At 41.4% G+C, this 20,460-nt stretch overlaps 1 protein-coding gene across 1 annotated transcript in view; it reads right to left on the bottom strand.

The window, feature by feature from the left end:
* LOC137166863 (uncharacterized) overlaps nucleotides 1-20,460 on the bottom strand; it is a 60,643-nt gene that overhangs the window by 25,611 nt on the left and 14,572 nt on the right. Inside the window, exons 3-8 of the mRNA XM_067568752.1 lie at nucleotides 19,385-19,470; nucleotides 15,655-15,736; nucleotides 13,040-13,125; nucleotides 8,871-8,958; nucleotides 4,121-4,169; nucleotides 1,041-1,128 (exon numbers count right to left, since the gene is read on the bottom strand). Of these exons, the coding sequence (XP_067424853.1) occupies nucleotides 1,041-1,128; nucleotides 4,121-4,169; nucleotides 8,871-8,958; nucleotides 13,040-13,125; nucleotides 15,655-15,736; nucleotides 19,385-19,470 (479 nt within the window). The remainder of the gene's footprint in view (nucleotides 1-1,040; nucleotides 1,129-4,120; nucleotides 4,170-8,870; nucleotides 8,959-13,039; nucleotides 13,126-15,654; nucleotides 15,737-19,384; nucleotides 19,471-20,460) is intronic.

The following is a 20,460-nucleotide window of genomic DNA, read 5'->3' as shown; positions in this document are numbered from 1 at the left end:
GTCAGGCAGGAGCCCTTGGTCTTGCTGCACAAAAGGGAGACTACTTCCTGCCGCACCATCCCCCTCTTTACCCAATGTGGATGCTTCTTAGGATTGCCAACCCTCCAGGATTGCCCTGGAGTCTCCAGGAATTAAAGATTCATCTTTAATTAAAGATTATGTCATGTGATGAAACTTCCAGGAATATGTCCAACCAAAACTGGCAACCTTAGTGCTTCATTGCTGGAGCTCTGGATGGATTGAGCACTGCTGAGTTCATGGTACAAGACGACCAAGAAGCAGAAGAAGGGAAGTGCTGCTTTCTGAGGCACTGTATGTTACCAAACTGCCTTGCAGACAGCTAGGTGGAAGCACTTCAGCAGAAAGCTGTATTACTTCCCTCTAAGTCATTTCTGCAGCAGCTACTGAGCAGCCACACAGAGTCCCAGCCAATAATTGCGGAAGTTACATTGCCGGGGGCTGAGAGAAGCAGCAATGCAGCAGTGATCCCTGTAAGGCAGTTCCTATTCCAGACATTCCTCTCCACAGATCCTTGAGGGCTGGTTCAAGAAAATTTCTGCCAGGGTCACCTCATGGAGTTCTCCTCCCGCTTGGGCCTTCCAGTCAGGGTGTGTGTGTGTGTGTGTGAGAGAGAGAGAAAGAGAGAAACAGAGAGAGAAATCTGGCCGTTAGAATGTTTATTTCTTTTACTTTTTTCCCTCCAAGCGGAAGGATCTATATAAAATCCACACTAAAAAAACATCCAACTGAAACCCCACACAAACAGAAATAATTTTTCTGGCAAGAAGCCATTTTATAATTACTCTGAGGTACAATAAGGTGCAATGTCATGCCCAAGAGATTCAGGACACTTACCTTAGCTTTGTTCCTCATAAAGGCATCTGAGTGGTAATGTACAGCATGAAGCACATACTGTCATGCTTTACTGCTTAACTTACACGTGAATGCACATTTCGTAAGAGTTCTGGATAAAACCACAGCTCCAATGTTACACAAACCAAACCCCCTTGGACCTAGTGAAACTGAGGTGAGAGGCTTACTGGGATCGCAGGGGGGGACACCGTTCTGTCAGGAGAAAGCGATGCTGTTAATTCATATTTCACTTTGGGTATTTTGGTGGGAGTAAACCTACATAAACAAAATTGTGGCATTAATAAAGAGCCTGAAACTAAACACATTTCTAAACAAACAAAAATGACTGCAAACAAAGAGAATTCTCTTTTTCCGTGGGCTGTTCTGAAAGTTATATGAAGTCAGGTACTGCAATACTGATTTAGTTCAAGGGGACAAAGTTGTTAATAAGCACAGTACACCCATGAGTATACATGGGAGAGCAAGGTTTGGCCATTAGATTTGAAATCTGCAGGGCTGAGAACAAATCTTACTGTGTGTGTAATGCACTGTGAAAATTTACCATGTTTATAAGTGATTATAATTATGTAAGAATTGGTTTATATTCTATTTTCCACATATTTAGTCACCATCCCCAAAAATCTGCTCAACAGCAGAGCTAAGATGAAGGCATTGTGGAAGGAACAGTTTTATATACTTTATTTTTTGTATTCCACTTTTATACCTAGTTATATATTCTATTTTGTATTAAGCTTTTAAGACTCCATCTTGTACGCTAAAGATTCCATCTTGGATTTTTAGTAGCTTTCTCAGCCTTGAAACAGGTACATTTTGCAGATGTTGCAGGTTTTTGCAGCTGTCAGTAGATAACGGGACATTGCTAGCTAGCTTCAAAAGATAGTTGTTATGGTAATCAGGGGCCCTGTTCAATTAGCAATATGGAGGAATTTCTTAGTATATCTTAGTGTAGAAAAGGTTGAGCTAATGGAAATGTACTGCAATACGTTATCTTTTTCTTTGTTCTCTTTGTCTGAATACTGTATAAAACTTAGTGATGTGAGTCTGTAAGGCAGAAATCCTCGGGAGCCTTAGGATGACCAACACTTCTCCGAGCTGCTCGTAATAAACTGCCTCAAAGAACTATGCACTCAAGTCTTTATTTGGGAGGGCCCTGAGCTTTCCTACAACAGCATCAACATCCTTTCAGCGTAACCTGAGCTAGTCTTAGAGCTAGAGAAGTAGTGCACCCCATCTGAACGCTCTCCTTGACTACACAGAGAGAGGTAAAGAATATGCCCAGACTAGCATACACACATCCCTGTAGGGTGGTAAAAGCTCCATCTCAGCTTCTTTAATTTTACTTTTATTACTGTGAGGAGAAAGAGTCCCATGTTGCAGCCCCTGACCCTCTGGCTTCTATGGAAGAGAAGAGATCTCCAGTCCCTCCCTTTTCCTTAAGCATCTATAGGCTCTCTTTCAACCATCAACATCCCTTCTTCTGATGTTTGGGAGGGAAGGGAAAGTAGAGATTCAGGAAGTGGTTGCCCTCCCCCTCTGGTCTCCCTGAAAGAAGGAAAAAGACTGGTGGCTCGTGGCTGTCCTCCCTCCTTAAGTCTTCGGGAGGTGAATGGAGATGACTGGCATCCTTACTGAAAAGACAGATGAGTGTCTTTGCCCACATGGAGAACAGGGTGAGAGGAGATGTTCTCTAAAGGTATGTCTACACTTCTGGCTTTATGTGTTAAATCGTTGGTCTTTGCCTCCTATGTCTCTATCATCCACATGCAAATCCGTTATCTGTGCATTCAGAGGCATGTAGAAATGGAGTTGGCAAACTTGCCTGGGGGCGTGGGCAAGGCTGCATGTATCCAAGATGGATGAATGATATGGTTACATCACGTTATGCTAGTCCTGCATCAGAAATGCCAGTCTATACATGGAAAATAAGCACCAACTGTGGCATTCATTAACTGTGTCCAGTCTGCTGTGAATGAACCCTCTTCCGAGTTCAGCCACTTTTCTGGCTCAGGCTATGTCTATACTGCTGGCGGCACAGCTGGCAGTGCGGGATCAATTTTGCGGGTTTTTTTGAGCAGCAGTAAAGACTCGCTCAATCAAACCTGGAAGTTGACTCTGTAAATCCACCCTGGCAAGTAGCGTAGTGCTGCGTTGACAGGAGGGCATTTCCTGTCGGTGCAGCGCACTGGAGGTAAGTAGACATTAGGAAGTCGATGGGAGATACCCAAGTTACTGTAACTGTACTGTACTCCAGGAGTAAAAGAGAGTCTTTTGTACTCCTGGAGTACAGTACTGTACTGTAACTGTACGTAGCTTGTGTATCTCCTATTGACTGCTGCCGAAATCCGCGGCCAGTGTAGACCAGGCCTCAGAAAGTGCTTCTGAAATGCCAGTCAGAGTCTCGCCAAATGTCTGTTCTGCTGCATAAACCATTCACTTGCAAACAGGAGCAGCTGATTAGCTCAACCCCGGCTCTTCCCAGGATGGAATGGACAGAAGTGAGCAGCATTCACAACTGGAAGAGCCTCACAAAAAACAGCATTTCAAATATGGCAGGCTGAAAGCACTTGTGCACAGGGGTCTGAGAAGGACAGACAAGTTCTCCCACAATACACAACAAACCAATACTAGGGGGCTCCAGGTAGTGTGGACACTCAGGACTATGGGATATGCACCCACAAATCCAAGGATGAAACACCATATCAATATGGACATGGCTACATGAGGTATGTAGCCGTGTGTGCAGCTTTGCAGTGTGCACTCTGGTGGTGGGTTTAGCGAATATGCAGGTGCATGCATGTGAGCCAGGACTCAGATACATGCCCAGTGTAAACATAGCCTCCATGGCTTAGCTGTGCAGATAAATCAGAGAAGAAGAGGAGTAAAGAGAGGCTGCCTTTGTATTAAGGGCCCAGAATAGACCTACGTCTGAATATCAGCCTATTCCCTCATCACTAGGAAATACTGCTCTCTGGGTATCGAGGGAATTAATTTACCTAGTTGGGCCATTGTATGTCTCACTGAAATATGGGCAATTATTAGTAATGAGCCATAGTCAACAAATCAACTAATCACATATTTATGATGATTTATATACAGAAAATACTTTGTACTGCATACAGAGGCCAGCTCAGCCAAAGGCACAGCCAATATGAAAAAAAATCACAAGTAATCCATCTTCCCTGCCTTTTCCCATAGAAAGAAAGCAAAGAGACAAAAATATAAAGTAATATAAAAATATAAAGAATACCTGCTGCTTACTCCCTGGATTCCAAATTCCAAGAGAATCTCCTTCATTACTGAAATTAAGACACAAATTTGCCTTTAGTCCATTAATACACTTTATGAACAAGTAGTGATAGATCAGAAACATTATGGGATCTTTCTACAATTTTTATCATGTATTTTGGCCGAGACCATATAATTACAACAATATGTGTAGAGCTTTTGTAACTGCCATGAATGTTCATCAGCAAGACAAGTTTTCAAGCAATAAAATGTTAGCAAAGGAAAAGTCACACATTCAAGACCATCTGGAAGCTTCAGCTGATACAGAATGTGGCCGCCAGCTTGCTTAATGGGGTATGCATATTATACAACTCCTCCATGCAATGTAAGGTATTGAACTTCTCAGGACATGGACTGTGTCCATGTCTTTGTTTGTACAAGACATAGCTCAATAGGGCCCTGATCCTGTTTTGGGTGCCACTGTATTATAAATACTGAATAATAAGAATAGCCCCCTATATTACTTGTTCTCTAGCTACCTCAGGAATTGCCTTTCTGTGCCAGCATGATTTAGAGCTTGTCTTCACTACCGCGTTAAATCAGCGCTGCTGCCGTCGATGCAGTGGATCTGGTGAAGATGCGCTAAGTGAATCGGAAAGCACTCTCCCATCGACGTCTGTAATCCACCTCAATGAGAGAGGGAAGCCTCATGTCAACATAGCAGAGTGTGGACACTGCTGCAAGTCGATCTAAGGTACGTCAACTTAAGTTTAATTACTTACATAACGTAAGTAGTGTAACTTAGATTGTCTTAGCGTGGCAGAGAAGACGTGCCCGTACTGAGATCAGCTGATGGGCTCTTGCTTCTCTCTCTTCAACTCTTCATTTTCTTTTCTTGCATTGCATTACACAACATTTGGAAACATCCGTATCTCTATATACATGAAATATAGGCCTTGGTAAACGTGCGCATGTCCCAGGGCATTTGTTATAGTCCTTGAACCTTTTAAAACTGTGAGCTGCAGTGGCAGGGCACAGGACTAGTAGCAAATATGTGACCTACCAGAAGCCAGAAGCCAGATGTAATGCTTCCTGCCTTTTAAGGTATGTCCACACTGACTTGGGCTCCAGAGCTCAGGCTGCATGACTGTTTCATTGCAGTGTAGACTTCTGTGCTAGGCATGGAGCTTGGCTCCAGGACCCTGTAAGGTAGGAGGGTCCCAGAGCTTGAGCTGCAGCCTGAGAATGAAACAGCCCTGCAGTCTGAGCCCCGGCGGGAGCCCAAGTCAGCAGGCATGAGCCAGCGGCAAGTTTTTATTTGCAGTGTGGACATACCCTTACACAAGAGCAACAGACTGGTTTAAAAATAAAGCCAGCCTTGAGGATGGGATCTTGGCCTAAAGAGTTGTTGGGAGTTAATTATACCTTCCCCAGCCACAGAGTTTGCCCAGTGGCTTACAGCCTTATTTGTTACAGCTTTCTTCCAACTTCCTGACGCTGCCGGGCTTTACTACTCACTTGAGTCCCAGAATGCAGTGAGCACAGATTTCAATTGTTCTCTGACTTGAGAAGCACACATTGCACATTCTAGGGTGAAAGCACAAGGGAAGTCCCACAGCATCATGAAGTACGAAGAGAAATGAATCACTTAGACCTCAAGGTCCTACCACCTAGCTACTGCCCCCAATGAGATGAATAAAGCCCATATTAGAGGTTTCCACATCAACCACCTCCCCAAAACTGACATGCCACTGGAAGAGATCAGCTAGACAGGCCAAAGAGGACCTTTCCCACGCAGAGGGCCTGCCTCCCAAGTGGGAGAGAAGAGTCCTTTTCCACACCATTGAAGATCCTGCTGCCAGCTGAGGAGAGATGGGGCTTGTTGGAGGAGAGATTGTGTCGCAGCGAAGCTGACAATTAGGGACTGTCTGAGAGATACTGGAAAAGCTGCAGAGCTTTGAATGAAACCAAAAATTTGTAATGTTGAACTGAACCTGGCCCTGCTGAGAATTACCTATCACTAATTATAAAGAGGGACTGTGAGGATGTATGCAGCTGAAATGGTCACCAGTCACACAGTATACAAGTGAAGCCAGAGCACATTACTATGCTGACACTCAAGAGGTGGTTTAGTGCGATGACATCTTGTGGTAATTGTGAAAATAACACTACTCTCTCCATAACATGCTGTCTAGTCTGGAAGTAGGATAGACACATATTACCTGGATGCTGATGATTAAGACCCCTAATTCACAAAATGAGTACTGTAGGCGTTAATGACTCACTCTGCTTTTTATGGGTGAAAACAATGTATTCTTTGAGATATTTTTAAATGGCTTTTAGTAATGTCATGAATTAAAATCAATACAGAATTATTAGTGATTCAAATCCACTGATCATGTTTGTTTGTTTATGTCCAGAATACTAATATCACTATGTGTACATGCCTTTCATTTTTGGAGTCCACTGTAGGAATATTACAACTTAGAGGTACTTGTTATTAAAGATATTTTCCATGCTAATGAAATTGTTTCCTGCCCTATCCATATGCTCAGGATTGATGATAGCCAATGGTCAGAGGAATGACAGCAAAAAAATGATTACAGTAGCAAACTTTATTAAAATGAAATTCCACTCATATATAGATACACTGTTTAGCAAACAGAGAACAGGAGGCAAAAAGGCCCCATTTATCAGAGCTGATTTTTTCTTTCTACTGATTTAACATAGCTCATGACAAGGAAGCAGTAATAACTTTGAGCCCACTTCTTGTGGTCTTTGTCGGAGGAGAGGCTGCCAATGAAAGAGCTACACAGACTAGTAAATTGCTCTTATTAGCTTTTAACTTGAACCTTTTATTATTTTAGGATAATCTTGATTTATTAAAATTGTTTCTTCTCTAGGCATTGCAAACACTGTGATCACACTAGCACAACTTTATCTGTAAAGGACATTTTTTCCAGCTTTGGCTCTATCTCATCCATCCCATATACTATCTACCCATTCTATTGTGCTGCTATTTTAAGTGGCTATTCCATTTAAATAAATCAAGCTTTAGTACCGTACACATCACAATCACAAGAAGCGTTTTCTCCTCATTGGTACCGTACTCTGTCTGGTGTGCTCAATGCAACAGGTAAGAGCATGTGCAGTGGCATGTGGATGGCTCTATGCAGTGTGGCCTATGGCTCCAATTCAGAAAAGCATTCAATGACATACTTCAAGTTAAGCATTTGCATAAATTCCATTCACTTCAATAGGATTAAAATGTGCTTAAATGCTTTGCTGAATTGGGGCCTTAGATTATTATTTGTTGAATGTTCTCATTATACTCAGTACTGTCTGAAAACACAGTTCTTGTAACCATTGTAATCAAACGCTCATAATAACTATTAGTCAAAGTCTGTTACGCTTGGCAACCTTTTGTGTAGTCAGCAATAGGCCAAGGTTGGTTGAAGGGCCATTTTAGAGTCTTTTCTAGAACTTCCCCTGGTTGACTTGAGGCTTTTTGTGCAAGGAGAAAAATCCCACCCGTGACACCAAGATCATGTGGTAGGATTGCCTTAATGTAGGGTTAGCGCCTGGGCCCCTTTTGTTAGGAACTCAAAGCTACTGTGCTAATTTTAATCAAACGTTTAATAAAAATCACATTGCCGATGAACTATTACTTAGTGAGACAGAGTGCTGAGAACTATCAGCTAAACCAGCACTCTGGTCAATTTAAGTCCAATTAGTTTCTCCAAGAAGGACCTGACTGATGGGAGCTGGGGCTAATTACGAGATCAGTTTGAGCCGGGGCGCTAATGAGCTTGTTATTCCATTAACTGAAAGAATAGAATGGTGCACAGGAAGGAAGTGCAAGGGAAGAGACAATGGCAATGGCATCAGGGATAGGAATAGGGTAAAAGGGAGCTCTCTGTGTGGAGAGATCTCTTCCCTCTCTTCTTGATGGCAAAAGGGGATGATGTTTGTATGTCACTGTAAATAGAGTTGCTGCATGGACTGTAAAAGAGATGGTGGTTGAGATGACACAAATAAGCTATATGTCAGTGTTTACAAACCAGAGTTGTTAGAGCCATTTGAAAAAGAAGTTAGGAGCAGAGAACCGCACCCTGTCACGCTTACAACAATATTTTAGTTGGAGCTACGACTACAACCAGCCGATATCACTATTAGTCTTATTAAAAAAAGGCTAAAAGTCAGAGTTTAACTTTATAGCATTTATATGACCTATATTTATATAGCTTTATATGACCTTAGTAATAACCCAATAGGTGGAAAACCAATCCTATGGTATTAAGGGACTGAGTATATTTTAGTGTACTATTTTATGGTGTAAAATAAGGTAATACCTGAGCATGTGATCCTACCAGGTAATGAGAACTCTCAGCTCCCCCTAAAGTTAACCCAAAGTGATTGTCTTCAGAAATCATGCATACTGCTATTTGATGTTCAAGTCAATGAGTTTCAAAGCAGTTCAGCTCCTCGCAGGTGGTATTCAGCACCTTAAAGGACCAGGCCCTATAAGACCACCTAGAACGTATATTTTCCAGACATCCTGAGTGTCAATTTAGGTGATGTATTAAACAGCATTTCAAGGAGTGAACAGCAGCTCTGGAAGCCTGTGTTAAACAAATATAATAGTACTGTCTTTATGTAGAAATATTACCACAGAATTCGGCATAAGATGAGGGTGAAGAAAGACAGAGACATAGTGAATTGGCTTCAAGTTAACATAAGTTAAGAATGTACCAAATGAATAGTAAACTTACTAGGTTGTCTGTCTGAAGGATTTATCAATTTCATCCCCATTATATCATTGAGTTCTTCTTCCTCATTCATGCCACCAAAGATATAGAGCTGGGAACAAAAACAAAAAACGAGTGACATCAATAGCAAACCAGTATAATGACAGGGTTACATAGTCACATTAACGTATCAGTTAATGTTTGCAGAGGCCCTTTTGTATAGTATGTTCTGTATTTATGGTTCCTGGTGCTCACTTCAATCAAATACAGTAAAACTCTGCTCAAAGAAAACTGTATAACTCCATTAAATGGAAAATGCCTGATTGCGTCACTGCCTGGGATCCCTGCAGAGAAGACTGACATAATCTGCCTGCCTGGCCCCAGAGGAGGAGAGGAAGTGTTCCGCCTGGTCTATCCAGGACCTTATAGAAGTTGCTCCCTAATTCCCCCTAGAGAAGATGTTTCCAATCTCCCTGCCCCTCTGAAAGAAGAGCAGCTCATCTCAGAGAGTGACTTTCTGCTCAGGTTGGGACTTCCAGTAGCTCGGAAGAGAGCCTCCTCAGCTGTTCCCACTGCCCTTGTGTCTGCAAGAGAAGAAGATCCACTGCCATCCCGTCTCATGGATAGGGCCCCACCAAATTCACTCCATTCTGGTCAATTTCATGGCCAGGGGAGTTTTTAATTAGTCAGTTTCATGTTTTCAGATGTTTACATCAGAAATTTCATGGTGTTGTAAGGATGGGGGTCCTAACACAAAAGGTGGTTAGGGTGGGGAGGTTGCAAGGCTTGTGTGTGTGTGTGTGGGGGGGGGGGGGGGTTGTCATGGGATTACCACTCTTTCTTCTGCTGTGCTGCTGGCAGAGTGCTGCTTTCAGAGCTGGGCAGCCAGAGAGGAAGCCAGCTGGCTGGGCGCCCAGCTCTAAAGCATGCACCCCCACCAACAGCAGCACAGAAGTGAGGGTCTCACAGTATGTAGGGGCGGGTTACCATATGTCTGGTTCTCCTGGTAGATTCCTGCCTGAATGGGGGGCTGACAGCTTGAGCCTCCCGTCTGGATCATGGGGGTGACAGCTGGAGCCGCGGAGCTTCATGCAGCTAGGGGAATTTTCTGGAGGTGGGTCTGACCTGCCCCCAGAAGCAGCCTCTGCAGGGGAAGTGGAAGTCCAGTCTCTCCCTATTCCCAGCAGGGACTAGCAGCTGGAGCCCTGCCCATGATAGGAGCCCCCCGGCTGGGTGCCACATTTCACCGGGGTTCAGATTTGTAATGCATTTTTCACAGCCGTGAATTTGGTGAGGCCCTATTCATGGAGGAACAGTCCTGAGTAGTTTCTGTTGCTCACTTCATTGCATTGGCACCACTATTGGGTGGAGAGTGTTAAATAAATAAAATAAAATAAAATAAACACAGAAACCCTTTTTGGTTTATATTTTCTGCCTGAAAAATGACATTTGGAGCCCTCAGGATGGAGCTGCCTATTTAACAGCTTCGATGGGGGAGTGCTGCCGGCTTGTGATCAGTGCCTTCTCCTCAGTCTCTCGTGTGGAGGTTCCCTCCTCATCTGAGGAGCTGGAGCTCAGAACACCTGATGTCAAGGACTGAGGGCCTGCTCCTGCACCACAGGAGTCAATGTGAGCTTTCCCACAGGCTCTGACACCCCCCGGGCGCATTCAGGAACTGATTCTTAATGGAACCTCCAACTCCAGATATGACTGTGGGAGGCATTTTGAGGAAAACGCTACACTAGGCTTGCCAGAGAGAAGGTGTGTTTGTACAAACATAGCACCAGTGCTGAGTCCCAGTGCTCAGACGTCTTGGCCAACCCAGTTTTACACCTTGAGGGTTGAGCCTGTGACATCCTCTGACTGCCTTGTTTTGGACGCATAGGAGGATCCCAGGGGTTTCTCAAAGAGCACTTGGCGTCACCCTGCACATTTCTTTAGCTCTTGGGGAACATTTGCAAGCATATCTGTCACCCTTGCACATTGTTATTGACTCCAAGATAGTGGCACAAAGATTAACATTCATATAGACATCGGTTGTGCCACATTCACATGAATTGCCACTGGGCAACCATCCTTCTATTTTAGAAGTTACTTCCTGTGAAATGGAAAAGGGTGCAGGTAACTCCAGGGGAGCACCCACCATACCTACTAGACAAACTGCTACATTAAGGAGTGTCCCAAAGAAACAGAACAGTGAAGCAAGTGTTAAATGCCAAGATGGATGCCACGCTGAAACGCCAAGTTTGGTGTGAAACCACTGAGAAACACGGGTGGTATGGTACTGCAGGAGCATGGATTCACTGGAAACACAGGCACTGAGGTGCAAAGAAAAAAATGCAGATGCACCAAAACAGGCACTGAGGTGCAAAGACAGTGCCAAGCACCAGAAACCGGGAGTGCCAGAGCTTCAAGCAGATGCCAGAGTCAGCCACCAGAACACTGAAAAAAAACAATTGATGAAGAGCTGCAAAAATGTGTTGAAATGCTCAAGGCAAAGCCCTTTGGCATTTAATCACTGAAAGACAGGGTAGAACCTGCAAAAAGGATATCCAGGGGCAGTGCTGGGATGTGAAGAAAAGCTGGAGCAGCAGCCTCTGTGGTGCAGCTCTTGTGGAGAGCTCCTTCGCTAATGACAGTCAAAAAGGCGCTGACTGGAATGTTTGGAAGTTTGCATTTATATTTGACGTAGGGTGGTGAGCAACAATTCGTAGGAAACCTTGCTCGCACTTCACTCTGCTACTACTGCCCTTAAGGATGGGAAAAAACCTTGATTTACTGGACTTTCTGTACATTGTTTCATATATTAATAAACTATCTTTACTTTGTTAAATGCAACTATTTAATTGTTGTAAATTGTGTTTAGAAAAGATTAATTAAAATCAATATGGGATTTGATAGAAAATAAAAAACTAAAATGTAGGTCTGTACAGTGGCTACATATGTAGGCCCCAGCAGGCCCCAGCACTGTGATACTGTAATATAGGCCTGAACCAAAGCAGGTCTGAACCATGGATATAATGCGAAGCTTAAGGGTTAAATCCTCACCCTGAGAAAGAGAATGAAACTAGGCATGGGCATTAAAGATAAGGTGTTCCGGACACATTGACTGTTTGTTCATGACACCCCAGACTCCCCTATGATAATTGACTGCTTGTGAACATACGAGGGGGAACATCCTGCCTAAACATTTTGTGATTTAACATTTATGCAATAATTTACAAGTGAAGGAAAGTGCCCAATGCATATCAGGAATGTGGTTGATGTGTAAATCATGGGGCAATGAGAGGGCAAATAAGATTTTTTGTATTTCTTTTTAGTAAAATGGTATTAATAAGATTGTTGTTTGTGTAAGGATTTTATTAAGTCAGTAAATAAGTATAAGATACTTGTTATCAATGTAATGGAATAAGAATGTAATGATTTTTAGTAAGTATGAATGAGGAGTGAATGCAGTTTGAGTGCTAAGATAAGACGGCAAGAAACTAATTGCTGAGGTAATGTTTTCAGTCTTCAAGGGCAGGAGGGAGAGAAGATGCTTTTGTTTAAAGAACTTTTATAACCCAGATGACCGAAGATCAAGATAACCCTGGAAAGCAGGGGAGTTAACACCCAAGGACAGGAACAGCCGAAGTGTGAGACAGGAACGAAGAAATAATGCGAAAACTGTCACGCTTGCAATATCAAACGTAATTGATGATTACATCAAGCAAGGAGACTATCTGACATGACAAAATCCATAGACCCGAATGGGGATGGATGAATATAAAAGTGAGGAGAAGAAACTTGGACTTTGGGCTTGTTCCGCATACCCCAAGGAGCTTCGTGTCGCGACCGACAAGAGCCCGACTCCAACCTCGTGCCTGGACCACTTGGCCAGTGGCTTCAGCTCGAGCAACAAGGGACTGGTAATTATATCCCTCCTGCAGAACTTTGTGTGTGTGTGTGTGTGTGTGTGTTTTAGGTAACACTTTTACAGATATGTTTTTGTATTCATAATAAACACGGCATACTGACTTATCCCTTGAATAAGATCCTGCTGTTTATTTCATACATATACATTTAAAAACTGGAGAGACGACTGAGCTGAATGAATAGAGATTGCAGTTAGACTCTAAATCAGTAAGGATGAAACACAGCTAGTAAAGTCTAAAGGATGGCAGAGCTCTGACTTTAACATTACAATCACTTACATGGCTCTGAAGAATAAATGCTACATGGCTGTATCTGCAAGCGGGGGGGATCCCTACATAAAGTGGCATCTTCCATTTCATCTTTGCTGTAAAATACAAAAGGCAAAAATCAAAAACAGAACATGTCTACTGTCAATGCATTGAAAGACATATCTTTGCAGTAAATTAGGCCCTAGGTATTCTCAGTATTACACATGAAGCATTTGCAAGCCTAAGACATTTGTATAATTATAGAACCTGCCAAGGAAAGAACAGCAGTAGTGAAAGCCACAGGGAAAATGCAAAACAAAGAATTCTGGGTAATCCTTTAATGACAAAAAAAAAAAAAAAGAAAAAGAAAAAAGGCCCTTTCAGACAGGTATCTTTCAGTCTTCCAAAGGCTAATGAGTGAACGCAGAAAGATCAAAATTACTAGAGCCAAACACATTCCCAAAAGAAATGTATACCTAAGTTATTATCATAAAATAGATTTATTCAAAACATAATAATAAGCAGCTAAGAAAAACATTCCAAGATGGGAGATGATAGGAAAGTCTATTTGTAATGTCAAGAAGGGATAATAATGTTAATGCAGTACATTTATATAATGGCTTTTAATCTCAAGTGAACCCAAAGTGCTTTCCCGAATCTATATACAGGGATCTCTGCCCACCAGCGAAATGCAGCCCTCTACAGAGTGAACATGGCATCTGTTTAGCAGCACACTGTGAGCTCACTTCACTCCCCTCTGACAAAGAGGGAAGCTCTGCCCCAGAGGGACACACCCCAAGTGTTTGGTAGCTTTAAACTTTTTGTAATTGTTATGTGACTCTGGATCTAAAGGCACAGCATGAGATACATGTGTTTTGCATCTTAACCCCACATCCAGGTAGGCTTTCTGCCACTAAGGGCTTTGTTCCCTGGAATAAGCGGATAGAAGTAAAAAATATTTCAGAGTTGACTCAAGCCACCAACTCTACACAATAATTTAGGGCACAAAGGGAGAACCATAGCAAAAAGTGATAATATGTATTGTCAAGCAAAAAAGATATATGATAGGTGAGTGATGGTATGTAACAAAACACACACAATGTAGATGTTGCATTCTGTGGCACTACTGTGTTGTTACTTTGGTAGATCCAATGGAAAATTATGTATGAAGATTTCAAAATATGGTTTTACGCATGTACCGTAAAGCACAGGGAGTGATCCCTGTCTGATTATGCCCTTTGCCAGACTGCATTATGGTCAAGAAGGTAGAACTTCTGAAAATAACAACTCATTACCAGCAGATCACAGGTTAGTCTACTGTGCTTAATCCATTAGACCATAGGGGTTCTGGCAGGCATTTCATCCAGCAGCTTTGTCAAAATTCATGTGTGTGAATTTTCATGCAAAAGTGGCTTTTAACATTTTTGCAGACTTCAATGCAAATAGTTTTCAGTTATATGAAATTCTCAGGTGTGAAATCATGCAAAACAAACTGCTAAAAAAAGTTGCATGAATTTTCATGAAAATATTTCCAATAGTTCCCTCCTCCTCCAGTTCTCACCAACACTGTGGCTCGATAATAAATTACGCTCATAAAATTCCTTTTCACAGGGTCCTGCAGTGATTCGCCTTGAAAGAAGACACAGGAGTGATCCAATGTATTGTCAGATTTAACATTTTAACACATCATTGAAACTATTTAATTCTAAATATTTTTTTTATTTTAAACCAGAAAAGCTGATTAAAAAAAGATTCTCTGCACAATAATTTGGAAAAAATAAATGAAAATGAATTTATAAACAGGTATAATATTTTTCTTTCCTGTTTAAGGAAAACAGATACAAACAAACATGCCAAGCACTAATTGCTACCCAGCATGAGTACTATACAACTCTATCTTTTTGCATTTCCATTCTGGTTTAGAAGAACAGGTGAAATCATATTTGAAATCTGCCTTTCCTAAAGAATGGCACCAATTTGCAACTTCCCCTCCCTCAAATCACTGTAGGTCACATTGTAAACCTCCTGCTCCTGCTGATGAGCAGTTACGCCTATGTAGTCCGAAGGACTTCTATAGAACCACTTGGGTGAGTAACTGCTCATCAAGGGAAGGAAGGAGGGGTGTTCATAATATGACTCCGAGGTTAGTATGATCCAAAAGAAAAAAAGGACAGCATTTCCTACAATATCTCAAGCAAAAAAAAGTGTTGAATTGAAGTGGTTTACAGAGCTTGTCTAGAGATACATTGCAACCTAATGTAACTCATAAAATGCTGCGCAGCCTTACATTACAGATTCCAGGCAAAACTAGAGGGTGTGGTAACATTTTTAAGAGGATAGAGAGCGGTGTTAGATTTGGAGTATATATGTGTGTATAAATATCATACAATTTGAATTAAGCCTTACAAATTTTCAATTAGTCGTTAAATGATTGATCATAAATTGACTACAGAGATGCATTTGTGCATTTGGATGTATTTTTATGTAGCTCCACGAATACTGAAAGATGTACTCAAGTTCATTTTATTACAAGACTTTGCTCTTGTGCAGCCATCTAGCTTTAGGATATTTCTGGATAGTATCTTATTCATTCAGTGATTACAAATTGTGCTGACTGACAACTCCCTTTATGCATTTTTACTCACCTAGACTTAATTTCATTACATCATTCTTTGGTGTTTTATTACCATCTTTAGACTCATATATTCCTCCAAATAAATAGATATCCTGTTGGCAAGAAGAACAACTGTAATACCAATATAAATAACTCTGTACTCAAAGTATTATCCTATGACTAGTCTCTTTCCCTGCAATGTAACTGTTTATATTGAGAAAAATAACATGAAAACACCCTTTCCTCTCAAGACACACACACATCCCATCCCACCAAAAAAAAAAAAAAAAAAGGAGGGGGGAGAGAAGAAAACCTAACCATTTATTAACTTTTATTACTAAGGAAAGGAGAAGTGTAGAAGATTTAATGAAGTCCACTAGGGTCTTTCTATGTGGAACTAATTAACCTGGATTTACTGCTTGGTTATTACACTGGTGAGGGCTGTGGAAAACCTTAAAATAGACAGATAGATTCTTGGCCATTCCGAACATACTAATGAATGCAAAAAATGCTGCTGCATTTGAAAGAAAGAGGTGTTTCAAACTGCAGTGAAAAGGAAGAGTCTCAGCACTGTAGCTCCTTATCCAGGTTCCTGGATTCCCAGAAGATAGCTCATATAGCATGGATAGGCTTTAGAAAGAAATGATATGGCATTCAGCACTCTTTCAGCAACCTGTGCGGGCTGACGTGCAGTGTGGCAATAAAGGAAACCATGAGACATAAGCAAGTCATGCAGGAAGTAATGATATTTTTAAAAGTGAGCATAGCGCTTGCATGAAAGTTGCTTGCTACGTTTTGTAGTGTTGTAAAACTGAAGTCCTTCACTTATGCACTGCTGAAAAGCACTGGCAGTTCTAGAAATCTCCATTTGCTCTGCCAGTGGTCCTTAGCTCTGTGCTGGAAAGAATGCTCCAAGGGTGGTGGGGTTGGTTCAGTCTCCATGCCTATTCAGTCCAGGACCTTTCTGATGAGACTGCCAACTGTAGTGATGTTTATTGATGTGGGAACATCAACTTACAGGGACATCAACTCACACAGACCAAAGAGCTAGAGAGTAATAACATTCAGTCACTCTTAATCTGGGCTGAATTTGAACAAGTGACCACGACAAATGGGTCACATTGTGCCAATGATTTTTATAAGGAAATCCTATCTGAAAACTTAGCACTTGCATACAGCTTTATATTTGAAAACAAATACACTCCACTTTCAAGCATTCATGAATATATTCTCACAGCACCTGTGACATTATTTGTGGGGTAGATAAGTATTATTATCCCTGTTTCTCAGATGGGAAACTGTGGAAGAGATATTAAGACCAACATTTTCTAAAGTGGTCCTTTCTATTGGATGCCTCTGTTATTTGGAGTTCAACTAGATACACTTTCAGAAGCACTGAGGACCCAGAATTTCATATACAGCCAGTGGGATCTGTGGTTGCTCAGCACCTTTGAAAATCAGGTCCAAATACTGCAAATTGAGTAGCCAAAAATTAAAGGACACTTTAGAAAATCTGGGTTTAAATGGCTCACACAAGTCCACCCAGCAACTGTGTGCCAGAGCCTGAATTTGAACTCAGGAGTTCCTGGCTCCTAGTCCTGTATTAATGAAGTGTACAAATATAATTAGGAAGGTCAAAAAGGAATCTGAAGAACAGCTAGCCAAGGACTTGAAATGTAACAGCAAAAAATGTTTACACATCAGAAGCAGGAATCCTGCTAAACAACCAGTGGGGCCACTGGACGATTGAGATGCTAAAGGAGCACTCAAGGAAGATAAGGTTATTGTGGAGAAACTAAATGAATTCTTTACATTGATCTTCATGGCTAAGGATATGAGGGAGATTCTCAAACCTGAGCCATTCTTTTTAGGTGACAAATCTGAGGAACTGTCCCAGATTGAGACATCATTATTTTTTAAACAAATTGGTAAATTAAACAGTAACAAGTGGGCAGGACCAGATGATATCCACCTTAGAGTTCTGAAGGAACTTAAATGTGAAATTGAAGAATTACTAACTGTGGTATGTAACCTATCATTTAAATCAGCTTCTGTACTAGATGACTGGAGGATAGCTTATGTGATGCCAATTTTTAAAAAAGGCTACAGAGATAATTCCCGGCAATTACAGGCTGGTAAGCCTAACTTCAGTACCAGGCAAATTTGTTGAAACTATAGTAAAGAACAGAATTATCAAACACATAGATGAATACGATTTTTTGGGGAAGAGTCAACATGGTTTTTGTAAAGGAAAATCATGCATCACCAATCTACTAAAATTCTCTGAAGGGGTCAACAAGCATGTGGACAAGGATGATCTGGTGGATATAGTGTACTGAGATTTTCAGAAAGTCTTTGACAAGGTCCCTTACGAGAAGCTCTTAAGCAAAGTAAGCAGTCATGGAATAAGAGGGACGGTCTGCTCCTGGATAAGTTAAAAGATAGGAAGCACAGGGTAGGAATAAATGGTCAGTTTTCAGAATGGAGAGAGGTAAATAGTAGTGTCCCCGAGGGGGCTGTACTGGGTCCAGTACTGTTCAACATATTCATAAATGATCTGGAAAAAGGGGTAAACAGTGAGGTGGCAAAATGTGATACAAAACTACTCAAGATAGTTAGGTCCAAAGCAGACTGTGAAGAGTTACAAAGGGATCTCACAAAACTGGGTGACTGGGGCAACAAGATGGCAGATAAAATTCAATATTGATAAATGCCAAGTAATGCACATTGGAAAACATAATCCCAACTAACCATATAAAATGATGGAGTTTAAATTAGCTGTTATTATTGAAGAAAGTGATCTTGGAGTCATTGTGGATAGTTCTCTGAAAACATACACTCAGTATGCAGCAGCACTAAAAAAGGTAATAGAATATTGGGAATCATTAGGAAAGGGATAGATAATAAGACAGAAAATATTGTATTGCCTTTTTATAAATCCCTGGTACACCCACATCTTGAATACTGCGTGCAGATTTGAGTTGCCACATCTCAAAAAAGGTATATTGGAATTGGAAAAGGTACAGAAAAGGACAATTAAAATGATTAGGGGTATGTAAAAGCTTCCATATGAGGAGAGATTAATAAAACTGGGACTTTTCAGCTTGGAAAAGAGATGATTAAAGGGGGACACTGATAGAGGTCTATAAAATCATGACAGGTGTGGAGAAAATAAATAAGGAAGTGTTATTTACTCCTCATAACAGAAAAACTAGGGTTCACCACATGAAATTAGTAGGCTGCAGGTTTAAAATGAACAAAAGGGAGTATTTCTTCACACAACACACATTCAACCTGTGGAACTCCTTACCACAGGATGTTGTGAAGGCCAAGACTATAACGGGGTTCAAAAAAGAAATAGATAAGTTCATAAAAGATAGATCCATCAATGGCTATTAGCCAGGATAGGCAAGGATTGCTGTTTTCTAGGGGCTAGGAATAGCCGACAGGATGGATCATTTAATGATTACCTGTTCTATTCATTCCCTCTGAAACAGCTAGTGTTGGCCACTGTCAGAAGATAGGATACTGGGCTAGATGGACCATTGGTCTGACCCAGTATGGCCATTTTATGTTCTTAGGTACTAGACTTCTTGATCATATTGCTGCTCAGAAAAAACAAGAGGTGAAATCCCATTACACCTTCTTTTAGAGTATATATCAGAGTAGTGTTGAGAAGAAGACACTCCTGCACCTTCCATCCACACTGGAACTACAGAAAAAAATAATTAAGGACAGAAGAAATGACATTTGATCTTTACCTTGTCATGGTGTGCTGTAAATGTATGATGTGTCCTTCCACTGGGTATTTCTCCCCTGACTTCACACTGCTGCCAGGTTAACAGATCTGGGAGGAAAGAGCCTCACATAATTATATATTTTCCATTGTTTTCTCTAGCTATCTGAAAATCATAAAATTTACATGCTACAATTTTTTATAGTGCAGCTGTAACCAAAAAGTGGTTGTAAAAATGGACTTGAGGGGATCCAAATTTATTCTCTACTGATTTGTTCAGTTCACCAGTTAGAAGAGAATTTTTCTAATTGACGACATGGCAAACAACATGTGCTCTAAAAACAAAACTATCTTCTTTCTGCTTCTTACATCATTACCAGTAATAAAGACAATGTTGTTGATGATACCTGAGGCAGAATAGATTCCAGCTCACTCTTACATAGCTGGGCTGGCTCTATGGTGCTAACAGTATTAAAAACTTGTTTTTGTCAGGAAAGTAAGTGGACAGGCTTTGAAGCCATAAAGGTTTATGAACTGCTGAGTAAGAGGTACCATTTTTATGTAGTTACTTTTCTGATCATATCCAGACTGTAATTAATTTTTCTGTATTATACTTCAGCAGAAAGCTTCGTGGAACAGCGCAGTGAATTATTGCAAGAGGTATCATTTGAAAGGCTAATAGATCAAAGGAAGTACATTGTTATAGTTCATGGTTTAACAAAACAGAGCTGTGCAAAACAACCAACTCTCGCTGCTGAGGAAACAAATTGGGGGAAAATATTTTTTGCCAGTGGCAGGGGTTCTCAAACATTTTTTGGTGGGAGCCCCTTTGAAAATATTTCAGGCTGTAACACCCCCTCGTCCCCCCCCCAAATGACACCCCCCTTATGTCACGCCACCATCCCTCATGACATGCCACCCTTACTTCTGCACTGCTGCTGGGGGTGGCACTGCCTTCAGAGCACCTGGCCAGCAGCCGCTGTTCTCTGGCCACCCAACTCAGAAGGGCTCTTGCTGACAGCCATGCACAGGGCTGACAGCTGCAGCCCTGGCATGTGTGGGGGCTCACAGTTTGTGACTCTCCATAATAACCTTGCGACC

This window comes from Emydura macquarii, unplaced genomic scaffold, assembly GCF_026122565.2.
Source record: "Emydura macquarii macquarii isolate MOO-44397 ecotype Brisbane River unplaced genomic scaffold, CSIRO-AGI_Emac_v2 contig_2897, whole genome shotgun sequence".
In the NCBI taxonomy this organism is placed as follows: Eukaryota; Metazoa; Chordata; order Testudines; family Chelidae; genus Emydura; species Emydura macquarii.
This window is presented reverse-complemented; position numbering and strand designations above follow the sequence as displayed.